The sequence below is a fragment of the Myotis daubentonii genome, chromosome 15 (assembly GCF_963259705.1).
Source record: "Myotis daubentonii chromosome 15, mMyoDau2.1, whole genome shotgun sequence".
Taxonomy (NCBI): Eukaryota; Metazoa; Chordata; class Mammalia; order Chiroptera; family Vespertilionidae; genus Myotis; species Myotis daubentonii.
Genome location: NC_081854.1, coordinates 4,570,110 through 4,590,508, shown reverse-complemented (window position 1 = coordinate 4,590,508; position 20,399 = coordinate 4,570,110). Strand labels below are relative to the sequence as shown.

The 20,399-nt window shown below is 43.9% G+C and overlaps 2 protein-coding genes and 1 pseudogene across 2 annotated transcripts in view; all 3 read left to right on the top strand.

The window, feature by feature from the left end:
• The window catches only part of LOC132216070 (zinc finger protein 665-like), a 140,060-nt pseudogene that overhangs the window by 63,558 nt on the left and 56,103 nt on the right, over positions 1-20,399 (top strand).
• Positions 1-20,399, top strand: part of LOC132216069 (zinc finger protein 501-like) — a 102,049-nt gene that overhangs the window by 58,651 nt on the left and 22,999 nt on the right. The gene's annotated exons all lie outside the window — the stretch shown is intronic.
• Positions 16,510-19,733, top strand: LOC132216077 (zinc finger protein 91-like). Its single transcript, XM_059665134.1, is given in 2 exon segments — positions 16,510-18,541; positions 18,543-19,733. Coding segments are annotated over 2 exon segments (2,640 nt in total). The 5' UTR covers positions 16,510-16,535; the 3' UTR covers positions 19,177-19,733.

The following is a 20,399-nucleotide window of genomic DNA, read 5'->3' as shown; positions in this document are numbered from 1 at the left end:
TTTCAGAATGGAAAGGAGAGGGGGAGAGAGGTAGAAACATCAATGAGCAGACAGAATCATTGACCAGATGCCTCTTCCACACCCCTCACTGGGGATCATTTCTGAAACCTGGAGTGTGCCCTGTCCAGGAATGGAACCCCGCTCTCCTGGCTCAGAGGTCAACGCTCTACCTCTGAGCCTCATTGGCTCAGCTATATTTCTCTCCTTTTTCCCAGAGCCTTCTCTGCCTTCATTTTATGCAGCCTCCACAAGGTCAGGAAGCATTCCCACCTTTAATTAATGACTCTCAACTACTCAAAACATCCTTTCTATGACAGATCCACCTGGGAAGGCATCCATGTCTAACATCCCTATTGGGATGGGGTCAAAGGCTCTTGTGTCTTGAAGAAGGGAAAGGTAGGTTTTAGGTTCAAGTGGCTGCAGCATCAGCTCATGATCGGGAGTAAGAAAATGCACATTTTACTGCTCAGAATAGCTCCGCAAGTTCGTAATGAAGAGTAAATAGTAAATAGAAGAGACTTCCTCACTAGATTAGGGCGAAAGTTTTGGTACTTCAATATACTGTCAGCTTACAGAACATGAGAGGTACCCGTGGGTTGGCACTTGCAAGAATTAATGTTTATTTTGATCATTTCCACATAATGAGTTTTTTATTGAGGTATGTTTGGCAGTAATGTCACAGCAGTGGTGACCTGACTTTCTGTGTGCCTCAGTCACCTGATGGCCATGGTCTCAGGGTACCTGATGATCACGTGGCAGAGGTGCTCCTTTCACTGTAGAGTTAATAGTCTCCCTTTCTCAGGAACAAGGGTATAGTAGGGGTTTAATGAAAGTTGTGCAAAGACCATCACTTCACATCAGGAAATGTGCTTCTTAGTTTGTGTTTGCTTTGGAAAATGAAAGACTTACTTTTATTTTCTACAGATCATTGGCTTTTTTATGAGATCTAAACAATCAGACCTTGATTCTTTAACTTTTCATTATATTCTATACTCACATCAGAGACATACACTACATGATCACTTTTTGTATTTTCTAGAAAGTTTCCAAGAATGATATTATTAATGTACTAGAGGCCCAGTGCACAAAAATTTGTGAATTTGGGGTGGGGGGGAGGGGGTCCCTTAGCCCGGCCTGTGCCCTCTCGCAGTCTGGGACCCCTCAAGGGATGGCCACCTGCTGCCTTAGGCCCACTCCCCGGGGGATTGGGCCAAAGATGGCAATCAGACATCCCTCTGGCAGCCCTCTGGGGATGTCCGCTTGCCAGCAGGGAGCAGACCTAAGCTGCAGTCAGACATCCTAGCGCTGCTGAGGAGGCAGGGGAGGCTCCCACCACCACCACTGCACTGGCAGCCATCAGCCTGGCTTGTGGCTGAGCAGAGCTCCCCCTGTTGCAGCCCACTGACCACCAGAGTGCAGCTCCTGCATTGAGCGTCTGCCCCCTGGTGGTCAGTGTGTGTCATAGTGACCAGTCATTCCCAGTATTTCTGCTGTTAGGGTCAGTTTGCATATTACCCTTTTACTATAAAGGATAGAGGCCTGTTGCACGGGTGGGGGCCGGCTGGTTTGCCCTGAATGATGACCTGGATCAGGGTGGGGGTCCCTCTTGGGTGCCTGGCCAGCCTGGGTGAGGGGCTGATGGCTGTTCTCCGGCTGGCTGGTGACTGAAGCTTCCAGCCTCTCCTTTTTTCTTTTTTTTTATTCTGGGATTTATTTACCTTTCTTAAAAAATTTTTATTGTTTTATTGCTTAAAGTATTACAAAAAGTATTACATATGTCTCCTTTTTTCCCTGCCCTTAACAATCCCCTGGCCTCCCCTACTCCCCAGTGTCTTATGTCTATTGGTTATGCTTATATGCATGCATACAAGTCCTTCGGTTGATCTCTTACCCCCCCCCCCTCCCGCGCCCCAACCCTCCCCGGCCTTCCCTCTGTACTTTGACAGTCTGTTCGAGGCTGCTCTGCCTCTATCTATTTTTGTTCATAAGTTTATAATGGTCTTTATTATCCATAAATGAGTGAGATCATGTGGTATTTTTCCTTCATTGACTGGTTTATTTCACTTAGCATAATGCTCTCCATTTCCATCCATGCTGTTGCAAATGGTAAGAATTCCTTCTATTTTACAGCAGCATAATGTTCCATCATGTGGATGTACCACAGTTTTCTAATCCATTCATCTACTGATGGGCACTTAGGCTGTTTCCAGCTCTTAGCTATTTTGAATTGTGCTGCTATGAACATTGTGGTGCATATATCCTTTCTGATTGGTGTTTCTGTTTTCTTGGGATATATTCCTAGAAGTGGGATCACGGGGTCAAATGGGAGTTCCATTTTTAGTTTTTTGAGGAAACTCCATACTGTCTTCCATAGTGGCTGCACCAGTCTGCAATCCCACCAGCAGTGCACGAGTGTTCCTTTTTCTCCACATCCTCTCCAGCACTTGTTGTCTGTTGATTTGTTGATCATAGCCATTCTGACAGGTGTGAGATGGTACCTCATTGTTGTTTTGATTTGCATCTCTCAGATGATTAGTGACTTTGAGCATGTTTTCATATGTCTCTTGGCTTTCTGAATGTCCTCTTTTGAAAAGTGTCTCTTTAGGTCCTTTGCCCATTTTTAAAAAAAATATATTTCATTGATTTTTTTACAGAGAGGAAGGGAGAGGAAATAGAGAGTTGGAAACATAGATGAGAGAGAAACAGCGATCAGCTGTCTCCTGCACACTCCCTACTGGGAATGTGCGCGCAACCAAGGTACTTGCCTTTGACTGGAATCGAACATGAGACCCTTGAGTCTGTAGGCTGATGCTCCATCCACTGAGCCAAACCGGTTTGGGCCCTTTGCCCATTTTTTGATTGGATTGTGTATCTTCCTTTTGTTAAGTTGTATGAGTTCCCTATAAATGTTGGAGCTTAAACCCTTATCGGTGATACCATTGGCAAATATGTTCTCCCATGCAGTGGGCTTTCTTGTTGTTTTGTTGATGGTTACTTTTGCTTTGCATAAGCTTTTTATTTTGATGTAGTCCTATTTGTTTATTTTCTCTTTAGTTTCCAATGCCCTAGGAGCTGTATCGGTGAAGAAATTGGTTCAGCATATGTCTGAGATTTTGTGGCCTTTGGATTCTTCTAGTATTTTTATGGTTTCCCGTGGTACATTTAAGTCCTTTATCCATTTTGAGTTTATTTTTGTGTATGGTGTAAGTTGGTGCTCTATTTTCATTTTTTTGCATGTATCTGTCCAATTTTCCCAGCACCACTTATTCAAGAGACTGTCTTAACTCCATTGCATGTTCTTGCCTCCTTTGTCAAATATTAATTGAGCGTATTGGTACAGGTCAATTTCTGGGTTCTCTATTCTGTTCCATTGATCTATATGTCTGTTCTTGTGCCAATACCAGGCAGTTTTGAGAACAGTGGCTTTGTAATACAGCTTGATATCTGGTATTAAGATCCCACCTACTTTGTACTTTCTCCGGATTGCTGCAGCCATTCGGGGTCTTTTTTTATTCCAGCTGAATTTTTGGAGAGTTCGTTCTAGGTCTGTGAAATATGTTGTTGGTATTTTAATGGGAAGTGCGTTGAATTTATAGATTGCTTTGGGTAGTATGGACATTTTAATGATGTTGATTCTACCAATCCATGAACACGGTATGTTCTTCCATCTGTTTATGTCTTCCTCTAACTCTCTTTTCAACGTCCTGTAGTTTTCTGAGTAGAGGTCTTTTACCTCTTAAGTGTATTCCTAGGTAGCTTAATTTTTTTGGTGTGATGGTAAATGGGATCGTTTTTTTAGTCTCTGTTTCTGTAAGTTCACTATTGGTGTATAGAAATGCCATAGATTTCTTTGGGTTAATTTTGTATCCTGCTACATTGCCAAATTCATGTATCAAGTCTAATAGTTTTTTGATAGAGTCTTTAGGGTTTTTCATGTATAATATCATGTCATCTGCAAATAAGGACAGTTTTACTTCTTCTTTTCCAATTTGGATGCCTTTTATTTCTTCTTCTTGTCTAATTGCAATGGCTAATACTTCCAGTACTATGTTGAACAGGAGTGGTGAGAGTGGGCATCCCTGTCTTGTTCCTGTTTTTAGAGAAAATGGTGTTAGTTTTTGTCCATTGATTATGATGTTGGGTTTGAGTTTGTCATATATGGCTTTTATTAAGTTGAGGTATGATCCTTCTATTCCTACCTCGCTTTGAGTTTTTATCAAAAATGGGTGTTGGGTTTTGTCAAATGCTTTTTCTGCATCAATTGATACGACTATGTGGTTTTTTTCCTTTCAATTTGTTTATGTGATGTATCACGTTTATTGATTTGCGAATATTGTACCATCCTTGCCTCCCTGGGTTGAATCCTAATTGGTCATGGTGCTTGATCTTTCTGATGTACTGCTGGGTCCAATTTGCTAAGATTTTGTTGAGGATTTTGGCATCTATGTTCATCAGGGATATTGGTCTGTAATTCTCTTTCATTGTGTTGTCTTTACCTGGTTTTAGTATTGGAGTGAAACTGGCTTCATAGAATGAGCGTGGAAGTGTTCCTTCCTCTTGAATTTTTTATTTTTTTTTAGTATATGTGCTGCCGAAGCGAGCTCTTGAATTTTTTTTTTAACACATTGTTTGGGGGTAGTTTTTATCATGTGCTAACAGGTGGCGTGGGCCATTTTTGCTAATTTTTTGCGGAAATGGCAACATTCAGTAAAATTACGATAACTTTAGTTTACATATTTATACGTTACCCGCATTCGACCGCTAGTCTATGAAAAACGTATTAATACGTGTCCCGCGCTCTACTACCAGTCAATGCTACCAGTCGACGTAAAACGTATAAATACGTTTCCCGCATACAATGTGTTAAAATATATTTTAATGATTTTGTACAGAGAGGAAGGGAGAGGGTTAGAGAGTTAGAAACATCAATGAGAGAGAGACATCAATCAGCTGCCTCCCTGCACACCCCCTACTGGGGATGTGCCCGCAACCAAGGTACATGCCCTTGACCGGAATCGAACCCGGGACCCTTCAGTCCGCAGGCCAACGCTCTATCCACTGAGCCAAACTGGGTAGGGCCAATTACCCTTTTTGTCTTTTATTCGATAGGATGTTCAGTTTCATTAAATTTCTACAGCAACTTTTCACTAATGATACGTAAAAATTTTGAAGGAAATGTAGTAGTAAGAAAAATTAGTTCCCTCAGGCTGGTGTGTATCTGTGCTGGAGGGTTGGATTCCTGGTTTAGGGCAAGTAGGTCCTCGGTACATGTGGTAGGCAGGCAACCCATGCATCTCTGTCTCTTTCACATTGATGTGTGTGTGTGTGTGTGTGTGTGTGTGTGTCTCTGTCTCACCCTTTCCCTTTTGTGCTTCTACCTATCTGCCTCCCACTTGGCAAAATTCAATAGAAAAAGTGTCCAGGGTTGAGAATTTACAACCACACCAAGGAAACAATAGGTCTTAACTTGTTTTTATCCTTATGTGTCTGTCCTTATTGGGCTTATAAAACAAAAAGGGGATCATACACAAATACATTCATGAAATTTACGGAATCACCTAACCATCTTGATTTCATACTTATAATATGTATGTCTCTGTGCCTAAATTGTTAACATTATTTCAAGTATTTTTTCTTTTTTCAAGTATATTTGTATGGATTTCAGAAAAGAAGGGAGAGGTAGAGAAAGATAGAAACATCAATCATGATAGAGAATCATTGAACGGATGCTTCCTGCACACCCCACACTGGGGATCGAGGTGGCAATTTTGTTGTGTTTCCTGATCAGATATCCAACCAGTGACATCTTGCTAAATGGGTCTGCGCAAAACCACTGGGCCACACCAGTTGGACCAGGCAGAATAATCTTGTTCTAAGATTACTCATAGTGAATTTCCAACTAGGATTGTGGTTCCTATCTGTCCTATTCCATGAGAACTGGATTCCATTAACAAAACCTTTTAGTTCAAAGTTCTGTAGGAATTATTTAATGTGTTTTCTTTTCCTGTGTATTCAGAAGTATGGCACATGATTTGTAGACATTGGCATCACTAGTAAAAAGTGAGTTTGTGACATGAGTGGAAACACAGGCCCCTTCTCAGAACCTGGATCAGAATCTATGTCTTTACAGAAGTTTATTTTGCTGTGGTTTGCTTCAACTTGAGAAGAAGTCCATAAACTCCAACCCAACACTGCATTTCCATCTGAGAAATATACCCCACTGGCCCTTAATGATGCAAACGCAGCACTCAGAAATCCGTATGCTTGTACCCACGCCTTAATTTAATTAATTTATTTTTAATATATTTTTATTGATTTCAGAGAGAAAAGAGAGAGAGGGAGAGAACAATGGTGAGAGAGAATTCGTGATTGACTGCCTCTAATACACCCCCTGCTTGGAATTGAGCCTGTATCCCTGTCTTGTGCCCATGACTGGAATTGAACCTGCGACTCTTCAGTCTGCAGGCCCACCCTCTATCCACTGAGCCCACTGAGCCAAATTGGCTATGGCCATGACTTAATTTTAAAGTTTATTTTCTTATATAGGAAAATCTAAACCCTGGATCTATGGACATGTGTCATAAACATTTGTCAATGTTAGAATACATATCAGAGAATGTTACTGGGGCAAAGTTATCTGATTTAGGATACTCCCCTAGGTCCAAACCTCTTCTGACACTGTTTTGATGTTGGGTGATTTTGTGAACTCTTCTGGTGACCTCTTGGTAAATGTTTCTTATCTTTCAGGGACCAGTGACCTTCAGGGATGTGGCCATAGATTTCTCTCAGGAGGAGTGGGATTTCCTGGACCCAGCTCAGCAGAAATTGTACCTGGATGTGATGTTGGAGAACTACAGCAACCTGGCCTCCCTGGGTGAGGATGACTTCCTTCCTGAGTTCCTACACTACCCGCAGGTTTTTGTTTCCTTTATGATTTTAACATCTCCATGGCCTTCTCTTTTCTGTGGTAGATTCTTGCTCTCAAAGAACACGTTGGTCCATAACTGGTTTAGCCCAGTGGATAGAACACCAGCCTGCAGACTGAAAGGTTCCAGTGTCGATTCTGTTCTAGGGCAAATGCCAGAGTTGTGGGCTTGCTCCCCAGTATGGGGTGTGCAGGAGGCAACTGATTAGTGATTCTCTCTCCTCATTAATGTTTCTGTTTCTCTCTCCTGTCTTCCTCTTTAAAAGGAATATATATATATAGTTTTTTAAAAAGGAACAAATGGGGAATTCCTTGGTGTAGAAAAGAAACACTTTTTGATGTATGTGAATTAGGAACTCAGTGTTTGCACACATCACATTTTGTCTACACTAATGAAGGTAATATCAGAAAGTAATATTTTAAAAATCATTTTCTAGAATATTCTATAGTCTACATTAGAGGCCTAGTCCACGAAATACGTGCATAAGAAGGGTCCTTAGGCCTGGTCTCCACCCTCCCCACCTCCTCCTTCCATCCCTCTATTAGTGCCCCACCGCTATCTCTGCTCTCCATCCTTCTTCTGGACCGCCCCTGGTGGTCAGCGCACATCATAGGGAGTGATGGCACTCCTGCTCTCCGGGTCATACTCCCGAGAGGACAATTTGTATATTAGCCATATGCTGGGGTCCAGCCCCAGCAGGTCCAGGGGTCCCCAAAGGTGTGGACGAAGTCAGCGAAGAAGGAATGACACGGAGACAGCATTCAGTTGATCAGCAGCCTTGCCAGGATCTCTAGCCACAATCTCCAGCCAAGTTCTTTGTCCATGTTCTCTTGCTAGGTTCTCCAGGTTCTCCAGCCAGGTTCTGTAGCCATGTTCCCTCGCTAGGTTCTCCAGCCAGGTTCTGTCCAGGTTCTCCAGCCAGGTTCAGTCACCAGGTTCTAGTCAGGTTCTCTTGCCATGTTCTATCCAGGTTCTGTAGCCAGGTTCTGTCTCTAGGTTCTGTGGCCAGTTTCTGTCCAGGATCTTTTGCCATGTTCTCTCGCTAGGTTCCGTCTCTAGGTTCTGTGGCCAGTTTCTGTCCAGGATCTTTTGCCATGTTCTCTCACTCGGTTCTGTCTCTAGGTTCTGTCTGCAGTTTCTGTCCAGGATATTTTGCCATGTTCTCTCCAGCGAAGTTCTTCTGTCTCTAGGTTCTGTGTCCTGTTGTCTTGTTACATCTGTATTTATACCAGTTGATTCCAATCCTATCAATCTCTGTTCCAAAGGTTAGGGCGTTTCTTATCTCCATTCCAGGGAGTAAAGATTATCTAGCTTTACCATGATTGTTCATAGTTAAAGTGATTAATTACCCACCTGGCATTTAATTAAGGGGTTTTATTCCCTCCCTCACTTCAGGGGAAAATCCCTACCTGGGGAAACAACCTTTCTCAGAAAGGTGACCTTGGTTAAAACACATAGTGCCAAGCAGGTGAGCAAACATATTAAGAACAGTATTCCATATATGCCAGGTCCCTTGAAACAGCAAGGATGGACCGGCTCCCGGCAGCCATATATGTGTTGTGTGTGTGTGTGTGTGTGTGTGTGTGTGTGTGTGTGTGTGTGTGTATGTATGTGTATGTATATATATATATGTAATAGACAAATAGGATAATTGCCCGTACCTTCGCTACGCCTCCCATTGGCTAATCAGCATGATATGCAAATTAGCCACCAACAGATATGGCGGTTACTTTTCATACGTAGGCGGGAAGCGGATTAGCGAAGACTGAAGGCGGCCCCGGTGGGAACGAAGGTCTCGGTCCTTGGTGTTGGAGGAAAACCGGTGCTGGCAGCCAGGGCAAGGGAAGGCCTACTGCACGAATCTTTTCCTACAACAGGCCTCTACTGTGTGTGTGTGTGTGTGTGTGTGTGTGTGTGTGTGTGTGTGTGTGTACAGTCATACATACATACATACACATACAGTGGGGCCTTCACCTACAAGAGTCCCGACGAACGAGTTTTTCGAGATATGAGCCCTCTCTCTGCTGATTTTTTGCTTTGAGTTGCAAGCTAAAATTCGGAATACGAATCAGCTTTAAATACCCCATTGCTAGTTGGCCGAGCGAACATCACAGTGAACGCCACTGATTTGACATACGAGTAATGTGAGTTATGAGCTCCGTCACGGAATGAATTAAACTTGTATGTCAGGGCACCACTGTACATACATAAAGGCGCACACACACACACACACACACACACACACACTAGTGTGTCCTAGTGGCCCGGTGTCACTCAGCCCGGCATGCAACCTCTCTAATCTAGGACCCCTAAGACATCCGTCTCGCAATCTAGGACTACTGGTTCCTATCTGCTCACCTGCCTGCGTGCCTGATCGCCCCTAACTACTCAGCCTGCCGTCCTGCTTGCCCTCAACTTTCCCCGCCTCCCCCTGCCAGCCTTCTCACCCCCAAGTTCTTTCCTTGCCGGCCTAATCACCCCCAACTGCCCATGCCACTGACCTGCTTGCCCTCAACTGCCCCACCCACAGCCAGCCTAATCGCCCCCAACTGCCCCCCTGCTTGCCTGCTTGTCTTGAAGTGCCCCCCCGCTGGCCTGTTCATCCCCAACTGACCCCTTGCCAACCTGCTCTCCCCCAACTGCCCCGCTGCTGTCCTGATTGTCCCCAACTGCCCCCTCCCCCCACCTCCCTGCCAGCCTGCTTGCCCCCAAATGCCTTTTGTGCACCGGGGGAGGGTTTCTCTCAGCCCGTTCTGCAACGTCTCCAATCTGGGGCTCCTCAGGGGATGTCTGACTGCTCGCCCACAATTGGTCACCCTGTTGTTTTTTTAATATATTTTATTGATTTTTTTACAGAGAGGAAGGGAGAGGGAAAGAGAGTTAGAAACATCGATGAGAAAGAAAATTCAGTCAGCTGCCTTCTGCACACCCACTACTGGGAATGTGCCTGCAACCAAGGTACATACCCTTGACCAGAATCGAATCTGGGACCTTTGAGTCTGCAGGCTGACGCTCTATCCACTGAGCCAGACCGGTTAGGGGAAGATCATGTTTATTTCAGGGAGGAAGGGAGAGTTAGAGAGAGATAGAAACTTCAGATGGGCATTAATTGATTTTTTTTTGTATGTGCCCTGACCAGAGATCAAACCTACAACGTTGGCATATTAGTACTATGATCTAAGCAACTGGGCTACCTGGGCAGGCCGATTGGATTCTTTCATTTAGTTCTGTGTATCTATTCTTCTACCATGTCTTTTCATGGCTTGATGTATTATATCTTTATACAAGTGAATAAGACTGCATTGTATATCCTTCAGTGTATTTATCCATTCACCTGTTGAATGGATTGTCTCTAGCTTTTGTAGATTATGAATAAACAACCCCTTGTAGGCTTTTGAGTAGATAAAAAGGTTACCTCTTTAATTCAATAGTAAGGAGCCCAATTACTGGATCCCATGGCAAGTGTATATTTAGTTTTATAAAAACCTCCCACCGTCTCCCCAAGGGGCTGTAGCATTTTGCATTTTCAGCAGCAGTGATTGGAGTTCCAGTTGCTCCACCATCACAAAGGCAGTTGGTGGGGTCAGTGTTCTGGATTCTGACCTGTACAATGGTGGTTTAGTGTTGCTTGCCTGTGCTGTTTGTTTGTTCTCATTGTTTTAATGTTCATTTCCTTAGTGACGTAGGATGTGCAGGATCTTGTTACACTGATTTTCTATCTACACTAATAAAAGACAAAAATGGTAATTAGCGTACGACCCTACCCTTTTCATTGGCTAATCAGGGCTATATGCAAATTAACTGCCAACTAAGATGGCAGTTAACTGCCAACAAATATGGCGGATAATTTGCATATGTAGGCACAATGCTGGGAGGCGAAAGGGAAAGCAGGAAGAAGCCCCCTGCCACTGACAGTGATCGGAAACCCAGGGGGAAGCTAAGAGCTGGGGGGCAGGGCAGAGGCGGCCCTGGAGCCGCCTCTGCCCTGCCCCCCCAGCCATGATCGGAGAATCAGGCGCCTTTGCCATCCTGGCCAGTGATAGCAGGAAGTAGGGGTGGAGCCAGCGATGGGAACTGGGCAAGGTCGAAGCTGGCAGTCCCGGGAGCTAGGGTTCCCTTGCCTGGGCCTAAAGCGGAGCCCACGATCGCGGGGCCGTTGCAGCTGCGGGTCCCCGCTGCCCGGGCCGGATGCCTCAGACAGAGGCGTCCTGCAGGGGCAGGGGCGGAGCCCACGCGATCCTGGTGCCCCCTGCTGCCACTGCGGGTCCCCGCTGCCCGGGCTGGACGCCTAGGCCAGAGGCATTAGGCCTGGGCAGGGGCGGAGCCTGCAACCACAGGGAGCTGGGGGTCCCCTGCCCAGGTCTGACACCTCTGCCAGAGGCCTCAGGCCTGGTCAAGGGGCCAATCCGGTGATTGGTGATCGGAGGGTGATGAGGGTCAACTCCTCTGGCCGAGGCATCAGGCCTGGGTGGGGGGCGGAGCCGCGGATTCGGGGGATATGATGGTCCCCTTGCCCAGGCCTGAAGCCTGAGTCAGAGGCGTCAGGCTTGTGCGGGGGTGGAGCAAGCGATCAGAGGGAGATGGGGGTCCCCTGTCCAGGAATGATTCCTGGGCCAGAGGCCTCAGGCCTGGGCAGGGGTCAGAGCCAGTGATCGGGGGGAGATAGGGGTCCCCTGTCCAAGCCTGACACCTCTGGCGGAGGCGTCAGGCCTGGGCAAGGGTCCGATCAGGCTATCGGAGTGTGATGGGAGTCTACGTCTCTGGCCGAGGCATCAGGCCTGGGCAAGGTGCAGAGCCAGCAATCCGAGGGGTTTGGGGTCACCTGCCCACGCCTGACGCCTCCGCCAGAGGCGTCAGGCCTGGTGTGGGGGCAGAACCAGTGATGGGTGGTAGTGAGGCGTCAGAGGCGTCAGGCCTGGGCAAGGGCCCGATCCTGTGATTGGAGGGTGATGGGGGTCAACGCCTAAGGGCTCCCAGTATGTGACAGGGGGCAGGCTGGGCTGAGGGACACTCCCCCCCACCGCCCCGCGCCTCCCCGCCCACACACACACCCAGTGCACGAAATTCGGGCACCGGGCCCTTAGTATTAAATATAAAACAAAAATTTTCTATAACTTTTCTTTTAATAGATTGAGTTGTTATTACGTTTATGTTTCTATCTTTTACCCATTTTGGTTTAATATTTGTATATGGTGTCTAATAACAGCCCAACTTCATTTATTCTTTTACACGTAGACATCTCGGTATGTCAACCCTATTCGTATATGTGAGAGTATCCTTTATTTCTTTTGTGGTATAAGCATCCTGTAGAAGATTGCTTTACCTCATGCCTGGGACGTTGTAAATGCACATTAGGCATATATATATATATATATATACACTAGGGGCCCGGTGCACGAAATTCGTGCACTGGGTGTGTGGGGTGGGGGGGGAGTGTCCTTCAGCCCAGCCTGCCCTCTGTCACATACTGGGAGCCCTCAGGCGTTGACCCCATCACCCTCCAATCGTAGGATCGGCCCCTTGCCCAGGCCTGACGCCTCTTGTCTAGGCGTCCGGCCCGGGCAGCAGAAACCTGCAGTGGCAGCGGGGGGTGCCGCTATCGCGCGGGCTCCGCCCCTGCCCCTGCAGGACGCCTCTGGCTGAGGCGTCTGGCCCGGGTAGCGGGGACCCACAGCTGCAGCGGCCCCGCGATCGTGGGCTTCGCTTTAGGCCCAGGCAAGGGACCCCTAGGTCCCGGGACTGCTAGTTTCTGTTGAGAAATCAGCTGACAGTCGTATGGGTATTCCCTTATAGGTAACTGAGTTTCCTTCTCTTGCTGCTTTTAAGATTCTCTGTGTTTTACCCTTGGCATTTTACTTACGATGTGCCTTGTTGTGGTCCTCTTTGGATTCCTTTTGTTTGGGGTTCTCTGCTCTTCCTGGACTTGTAAGTCTATTTCTTTCACCAGGTAGGGGAAGTTTTCTCTCATTATTTCTTCAAATAGCTTTTCTATATCTTGCTCTCTCTCTTCTTCTGTCACTCCATAATTCGGATGTTTGTACACTATCTTCATATTGGGTGTGTTTTGCTTCCTCGTATTTCAAATCTGTGACTTGATTCTCGGTATCCTCTAGTGTACTGTTGAATCCCTGTATATTATTCTTTATTTCAGTCAGTGTATGCTTAATTTCTGACTGGTCCTTTTCCATTTTTTTGGCATTTTCATTGAGATCCTTCACGGTCTCTGTAAGTTCTTTGGAGGTTTCTGGAAGATTCTTGAGTAACCTTATAACTGTGGTATTGAACTCTGTATAGAGTAGTTTGCTTACTTCCATTCCTTTCATTTCTGACATGTTTCTTTGTCTCCGCATTGTGGCTGCTTCCCTGTTTGTTTGTATGTACTACGTAGCTGCTCACTCTCCTTGAGTTGATAGCGTGTCCTTGTGTAGTAGGTGTCCTATTGGGCCCAGTGACTCAGCGTCCCCAATCACCTGAGGTAGACACTCTCGGTGCACCCCTTTATTGCTGTGTGCACAGTGTTGTAGTTGAGCCTTGATTGCTGTTGGCATCGCTGGGGGGAATTGACCACCAGGCCAATAGTCAGAGCTGTCCAGCTTTGACTACAGTGGATGAAATACTGTGCAGGAGATACCCTTATGGGGCAGGACTTACTTCATTGGTGCTTTGGTGCTCAATGAGTATGCCCCTAGAGTGTATCACTTACGGATGAGAAGAGTTGTAATCTGGTATGGTCTCACACTGACCACTGGATACACTGGCTCTTGGATCTCTAAGGAGATGCAAAGTGAGCCATTGCATGGGGCCCCCAACAGAAGCTGCAGAGAGTTCTGCAGATTCCTTCTCTTTGTATCGGATTTGGAAGTGCCCAGATGAGGTACAGCTGTGAAGCAAGGCAGGCTGCCGTTGTTGCCAGTTCTTGGGCCTTTTTTTTTTTTTATAACTTTGGAGGTCCCTGACCTAGCTGAAGATTGCTTGACAGGTTTTAGGCTGAGAATGGACAGGCCTTTCCTATGCAAAAGCCACTGCCCACAACTTGGGTGTGGTATTAAATTGGGTAAGGTGGGGTCTCAGCGAATCTTCAGGGCGGAGCAAACAGCAATGGCTGCCAATCAGCACTGTACCTGGGAGATCCCAGCAAAGGAACCATGACCAGTGCAAGCACCTCTGTTTGGAAGAAACTTTCCTCTGTGTTCCTGCCCCGATGCCAGATAGTCCAGTTTTTTTTGTTATATATCTGTGTCCCCCTGACTCTTAGAAGGCACTAGAGCTCAGAGCAGTCGGAAGCTTGTATCTCCCTCTAAATTAAAAAAACTACACACCCGGGTACCAGCCCTTTCCACGCCTCTGCACCTCCTACCAGTCTCACTGCACTTTCTTCTCTACCTCTCTACTCAGCCAGCTTTCTGGCCATTCTGGATGATAATTGTTCTGGATATTATTTGTAATTTTGATGTGGCTGTGGGATACAGGTGTTTACCTATTCTGCCATCTGGTGCCTCTCTCCCAGGCCAATTCTTTGATGTTGAAGATGTCTTTCATTAATGATTCTACTGTGTTTTTTAATTCGTGTATTCTGTTTTTCAATTTTTCCTTTCATGGTGGAGTTTGTAAAATACTTTCTCATTGTATTTTCATTTTGGTTCTATAATATTTCAGTGATATTATATAGTTGTCTTTTTTCTCCTTTTCGGCTTTAATGTATGTAGTTCCATTCCTTTTTTTACTATATTTTTCTTTCTTTCAATTTGTTAATGTGATGTATCACATTTATTGATTTTCAGATATTGTACCATCTTTGCATCCCTGGGATAAATCCAGCTTGGTCATGGTGTATGATCTTTCTGATGTACTGCTGGATCCGATTTGCTAAGATTTTGTTGAGGATTTTGGCATCTATGTTCATGAGGGATATTGGCCTGTAATTCTCTTTCATTGTGTTGTCTTTACCTGGCTTTTTTACAATTTTTATTGCTTTCTGAAACAAAGCGAGGGGGATATAGAAACATGAATTATGAGAGACAATCATTGATCAGCTGACTCCTGCATGTCCCCCCAGTGGGTATCAAGCCTTTAACGGAGGCATGAACCCTTGACTGGATTTGAACCAGGGAACCTGCAGCCCACAGGCAGACGCTCTATCCACTCAGCCAAAATTATTCAGGTAATTATCATCTTTCTATTGATGTAGTCCCAGTTTGTTTATCTGATGGTACACTTTTTCTGATTCTATGCATGACTTGATATGTTTTGTTGAGATTCTGGAATTATAAACAACCAGGCTTTTGAACATCCCTTCTATAGAAGGAAACAAATAATAACCATCTGTGGCACAAATTCTACTTTCATTGAACACTGTTTTGATTCCTGTATTCTTCGTTCCATTGTCTGTTTAATTTCATATTTGAAATGTTCTCTGTGTCTTTCTCAGACCCATGGTATCTTTTCAGGCTTGATACACATCTTCCATATTGCAGTCTTTGTGGTGCTCGAACAATTTATCATTGTCTCTTTATAGCAGCCACAACAGGGCACTCACTGTGTACTGCCATTCCATTCGCACTCTGTGTCATGCCCAACAAACACATGTTCTTGAAGATGCTTCAAAACAGCGAGATCATTGAACACGCACTTCCCTCATCTCTATCTCCAGCCAAGAAACTGGGAATTGGAGGTGTTTTTATATTATTGCCATTGTGTGACAGGGGGTTTGAGCAGGTTTCGTTGGCAGATGTTAGGAACTCTTTGCCCCTATTTGATGTGAGTTTTCTTCCTTGTACCTATCTTGAGCTTTCTTTGAATTCTTCACTGGCTCTTAGAGTACTCCAAAATGTCATTTGGTCAATACTTGCTGTGCACTTACTTGATTGTCAAAACTGAAAACTTGTTTTCTTTCAGCTATACCATCTAAAGATAACCAAGCCATTATGCCAAAGCCCGGAATACAGGATTTATTCCCTGAAATAATACTGGTAAGATATAAAAGGTGACGCTTTGATAATGTATACTTAATGCAAGCCTTGGAATTTGAGGAAGACTGTGATGAGAAGGGAGGATATTAATATAACCAGAACTAATCTGGAACAATTATCATAATAAATTTCTTGTCACCTAACCATGTCAGGTGTACTTTGGATTTGGGAAACCTTCCTTATTAAAGTCAGTTACATTGGCAGGTAAAGGTGTTTCTGGACATGAAGGTTGAAAACAACTTTTTATTGTTACCCAATCTTGGAAAGGAAATCTAGAAAAACTAGTAACTCATGTAGTCTCTAGATTAAATAATCATTGGAATTGTTTGAAAGGTAGAATGGGATTAAACTTTCATTAAATCATTTCTAAGAGGTATAAATTTATAGTGTATCTATATAATAAAATGTGCTCAATTTGGCAATCTTTTTTGATTTTTTATGAAAAACGTGTTTTTATTGATTTCAGAGAGTAGGGGACAGGAAGAGAGAGGGGAAAATATCATTGATGAGAGAAAATCCTTCATTGGCTGCCTCCTGTGTGCCTCCCACTGGGGACCGATCCCCCAGCTGGGTCATGTGCCCACACTGGGAATGAAACCGGGATCTTCTTGTTTCTACTTCGAAGCTCAACTGCTGAGTCATGCTGGCTGGGTTTTTGTCAATCTTTGAAACAAGGATTCATTCTTCTTTCTCTAATATTTAGGGTGTTCATACTGGAGAGAAACCTTACAAATGTAGAGAATGTGGCAAAGCCTTTAGTAAGTCCTCCAACCTTAATCGTCATCAGCGTATTCATACTGGAGAGAAGCCTTACAAATGCACAGAATGTGGCAAAGCTTTCATTGAGTTCGCAAAACTAAAACAACATCAAACAGTTCATACTGGAGAGAAGCCTTATAAATGTACAGAATGTGACAAAGCCTTTAGGCGTTCCTCAACACTTAGAATTCATCGGAGAATTCACACTGGGGAGAAACCTTACAAATGTAGAGAACGTGGCAAAGTCTTTAGACAGGCCTCAAAACTTACTGAACATCAGAGAATTCATTCTGGAGAGAAACCTTCTAAATGTACAGAATGTGGTAAAACCTTTAGGTGTTCCTCACGACTTAGAATTCATCAGAGAATTCACACTGGGGAGAAACCTTACAAATGTAGAGAATGTGGCAAAGCCTTTAGTGCGTCCTCCCACCTTAATAGACATCAGAGAGTTCATACTGGTGAAAAGCAATACAAATGTACAGAATGTGGCAAAGCCTTTGGGGACTCCTCATCCCTTCGTTATCATCGGAGCGTTCATACTGGAGAGAAGCCTTTCAAATGTGAAGAATGTGGCAAGGCATTCAGTTTGCCCTCATTCCTTAATTATCATCAGAGAGTTCATACTGGAGAGAAGCCTTTCAAATGTAAAGAATGTGGCAAGGCATTCAGTTTGGCATCATCCCTTAATTATCATCAGAGAGTTCATACTGGAGAGAAGCCTTATAAATGTAGAGAATGTGGCAAAGCCTTCAGCCACTCTTCATCCCTTAATCAACATCACAGAGTTCATACTGGAGAGAAGCCTTATAAATGTAGAGAATGTGGCAAAGCCTTCAGCCGCTCTTCATCCCGTAATCAACATCAGAGAGTTCACCATGGAGAGAAGCCTTATAAATGTAGAGAGTGTGCCAAATACTTTTGCAACTCCTCAGTCCTTAGTAGGCATCAGAGAGTTCATTCTGGAGAGAAGCCTTATAAATGCAGAGAATGTGGCAAAGCCTTCAACCGCTCTTCATCCCTTAATCAACATCACAGAGTTCATACTGGAGAGAAGCCTTATAAATGTAGAGAATGTGCCAAATACTTTCGCAACTCCTCAGTCCTTACTAGGCATCAGAGAGTTCATTCTGGAGAGAAGCCTTATGAATGCAGAGAATGTGGCAAAGCTTATAGCCAGTCCTCACAGCTTACTTCTCATCAGAGAGTTCACACTGGAGAGAAACCTTATAAATGTAGAGAATGCGACAAATCCTTTGGCTCCTCTTCACAGCTTACTACACATAAGAGAGTTCATAGTGGAGAGAAGCCTTTCAAATGTAAAGAATGTGGCAAGGCATTCAGGGTGGCATCATCCCTTCATTATCATAAGGGAGTTCACCAAGGAGAGAAGCCTTATAAATGTAGAGAATGTGGCAAAGCCTTCAGCTACTCTTCATCCCTTAACCAACATCACAGAGTTCATACTGGTGAGAAGCCTTTCAAATGTAAAGAATGTGGCCAGGCATTCAGTTTTGCAGCATCTCTTAATTATCATCAAAGAGTTCACCATGGAGAGAAGCCTTATAAAGGCAGAGAATGTGGCAAAGCCTATAGCCAGTCCTCACTGCTTACTTCTCATCAGAGCGTTCACACTGGAGAGAAACCTTATAAATGTAGAGAATGCGCCAAATCCTTTGGCACCTCCTCAGAGCTTACTAGGCATCAGAGAGTTCATTCTGGAGAGAAACCTTATAAATGCCGAGAATGTGGCAAAGCCTTCAGGCAGTCCTCACACCTTAGACATCATCAGAGAGTTCTCCATGGAGAGAAGCCTTATAAATGTAGAGAATGTGGCAAGTCCTTTGGCTTCTCTGCAGACCTTACTATGCATCAGAGAGTTCATTCTGGAGAAGCCTTATAAATCTAATGAATGTGACAAAGCCCTTATCAAGTCCTCATCTCTTAATTATCATCAGAGGGTTCACACCGGAGAGAAGCCTTGTACATGTAGAGAATGTGGCAAAGCCTTCACTGGGTCATCAAACCTTATCAGCCACCAGAGAATTCATACTGGAGAGAAGCCGTGTAAATGTAATGAATGTGGCAAAGCCTTCAGCCAGTCCTCATCCCTTTCTTGTCCTCAGAGAGTTCACACTGGAGAGAAGCCTTATGAATGTAGAGAATGCAGCAAATCCTTTGGCAGCTCCTCAGATCTTACAAAGCATCAGAGAGTTCATTCTGGAGAGAAGCCTTATAAATGTAGAAAATGAAACAAAGCCATTTATCAGTGTTCCTGTGTTCCTGTACAACAGAGAGTTCATAATTGTGAGAAGTTTTTCAGATGTGAGGAGTGTGGTAAGTCCTTGACCAGCTGTGAGAACTTACTGAATATCACAATTCATACTGGAGAGAAGCCTTATGAATGTGAAAAATGTGAAAAGCCTTTAAAAGCCAATGTATTACTGTACTTGATCAACCTCAGAACAAAAAGATACCTTACAGATGTAGAGAATGGGTTAGAGCATTTACCCATAGCTTAAAATTTACATCAGAGATTTTATAGTGGAGGGAAGCCTTATATTGTAAAAAATGTGAGAAAGCCATTAGCGTTTGGTCATCTTTACTGAACATTTTAGGAATCATTCTGAAGAGAAACAGCAGTAATATAAAGTTTTCATCCAAAGATTTAACCATGGTTGAATCATCATTGAAAATGATAAAATTGAGCCTTAAAAATTATGAGGCATATGTCAAAGTGTATATCCTTATTTGTATCTCATACAACATCTGGTAATTATTATTGGATCAAAGTCCAGCAGATATAAAGAATGTGACAAAGCTTACTTAGTATGCAAACCTTACACGTCAGAATTCAAACTGGGGAGAAACAATACAAATTTAAACAGTGTCCTACAGACTTTAATCAGCATCTGTAGCTGATTCCTCACATTGGAATTCATTCTAGAGCAGGGGTGGGCAAACTATTTGACTCGAGGGCCACAATGGGTTCTTAAACTGGACCGGAGGGCCGGAAAAAAGCATGGATGGAGTGTTTGTGTGAACTAATATAAATTCAAAGTAAACATCATTATATAAAAGGGTATGGTCTTTTTTTTGTTTTATTCATTTCTAACGAGCCGGATCCGTGGGCCCTAGTTTGCCCACGGCTGTTCTAGAGGGAAACCTTAATTAAATGTGAAGAACGTGGGAGATCATACAGTTAGAGCTACAGCCCCAGTCAATACCAGGGATTGTAATTGGATAGAAGTTCAATATTTATGATATAGGAGGACGGACTTTTAAAATATATATGTAACTTACAAAAACCCAAGGAATTTATACTTTAAAATGACTTTAAGATGTAAAAACTTTATCCAACTATGTAATTGCTTATGAATTTTAATGTGTCACTGAATTCACACTTGATAGGTAGCCAAAATGCCTTTCAGTATTGCTCTACATCAGAATGTTTACTACAGTATACTCCAAACTTTAAATGTAGTTAGGTAATGTTTTGTATACTTGAATATATCTACAGAATTAATGTTTCCATATGTACAATTATTTAGAGTGTTATCTCATTTAAATTGAAAACATATGAAGTATTTTCAATATAAATTTGATCTTACTTCCATATCACTTGATGTTGCTATATTTTATTCCTGGTGTGTGTGTGAAATCATGGAGTTGGTTGTTTCTGCCTTAAAGATCTGTGAGCTGGCCCTGGCTCGTTTGGCTCAGTGGATAGAGTGTTGGCCTGCAG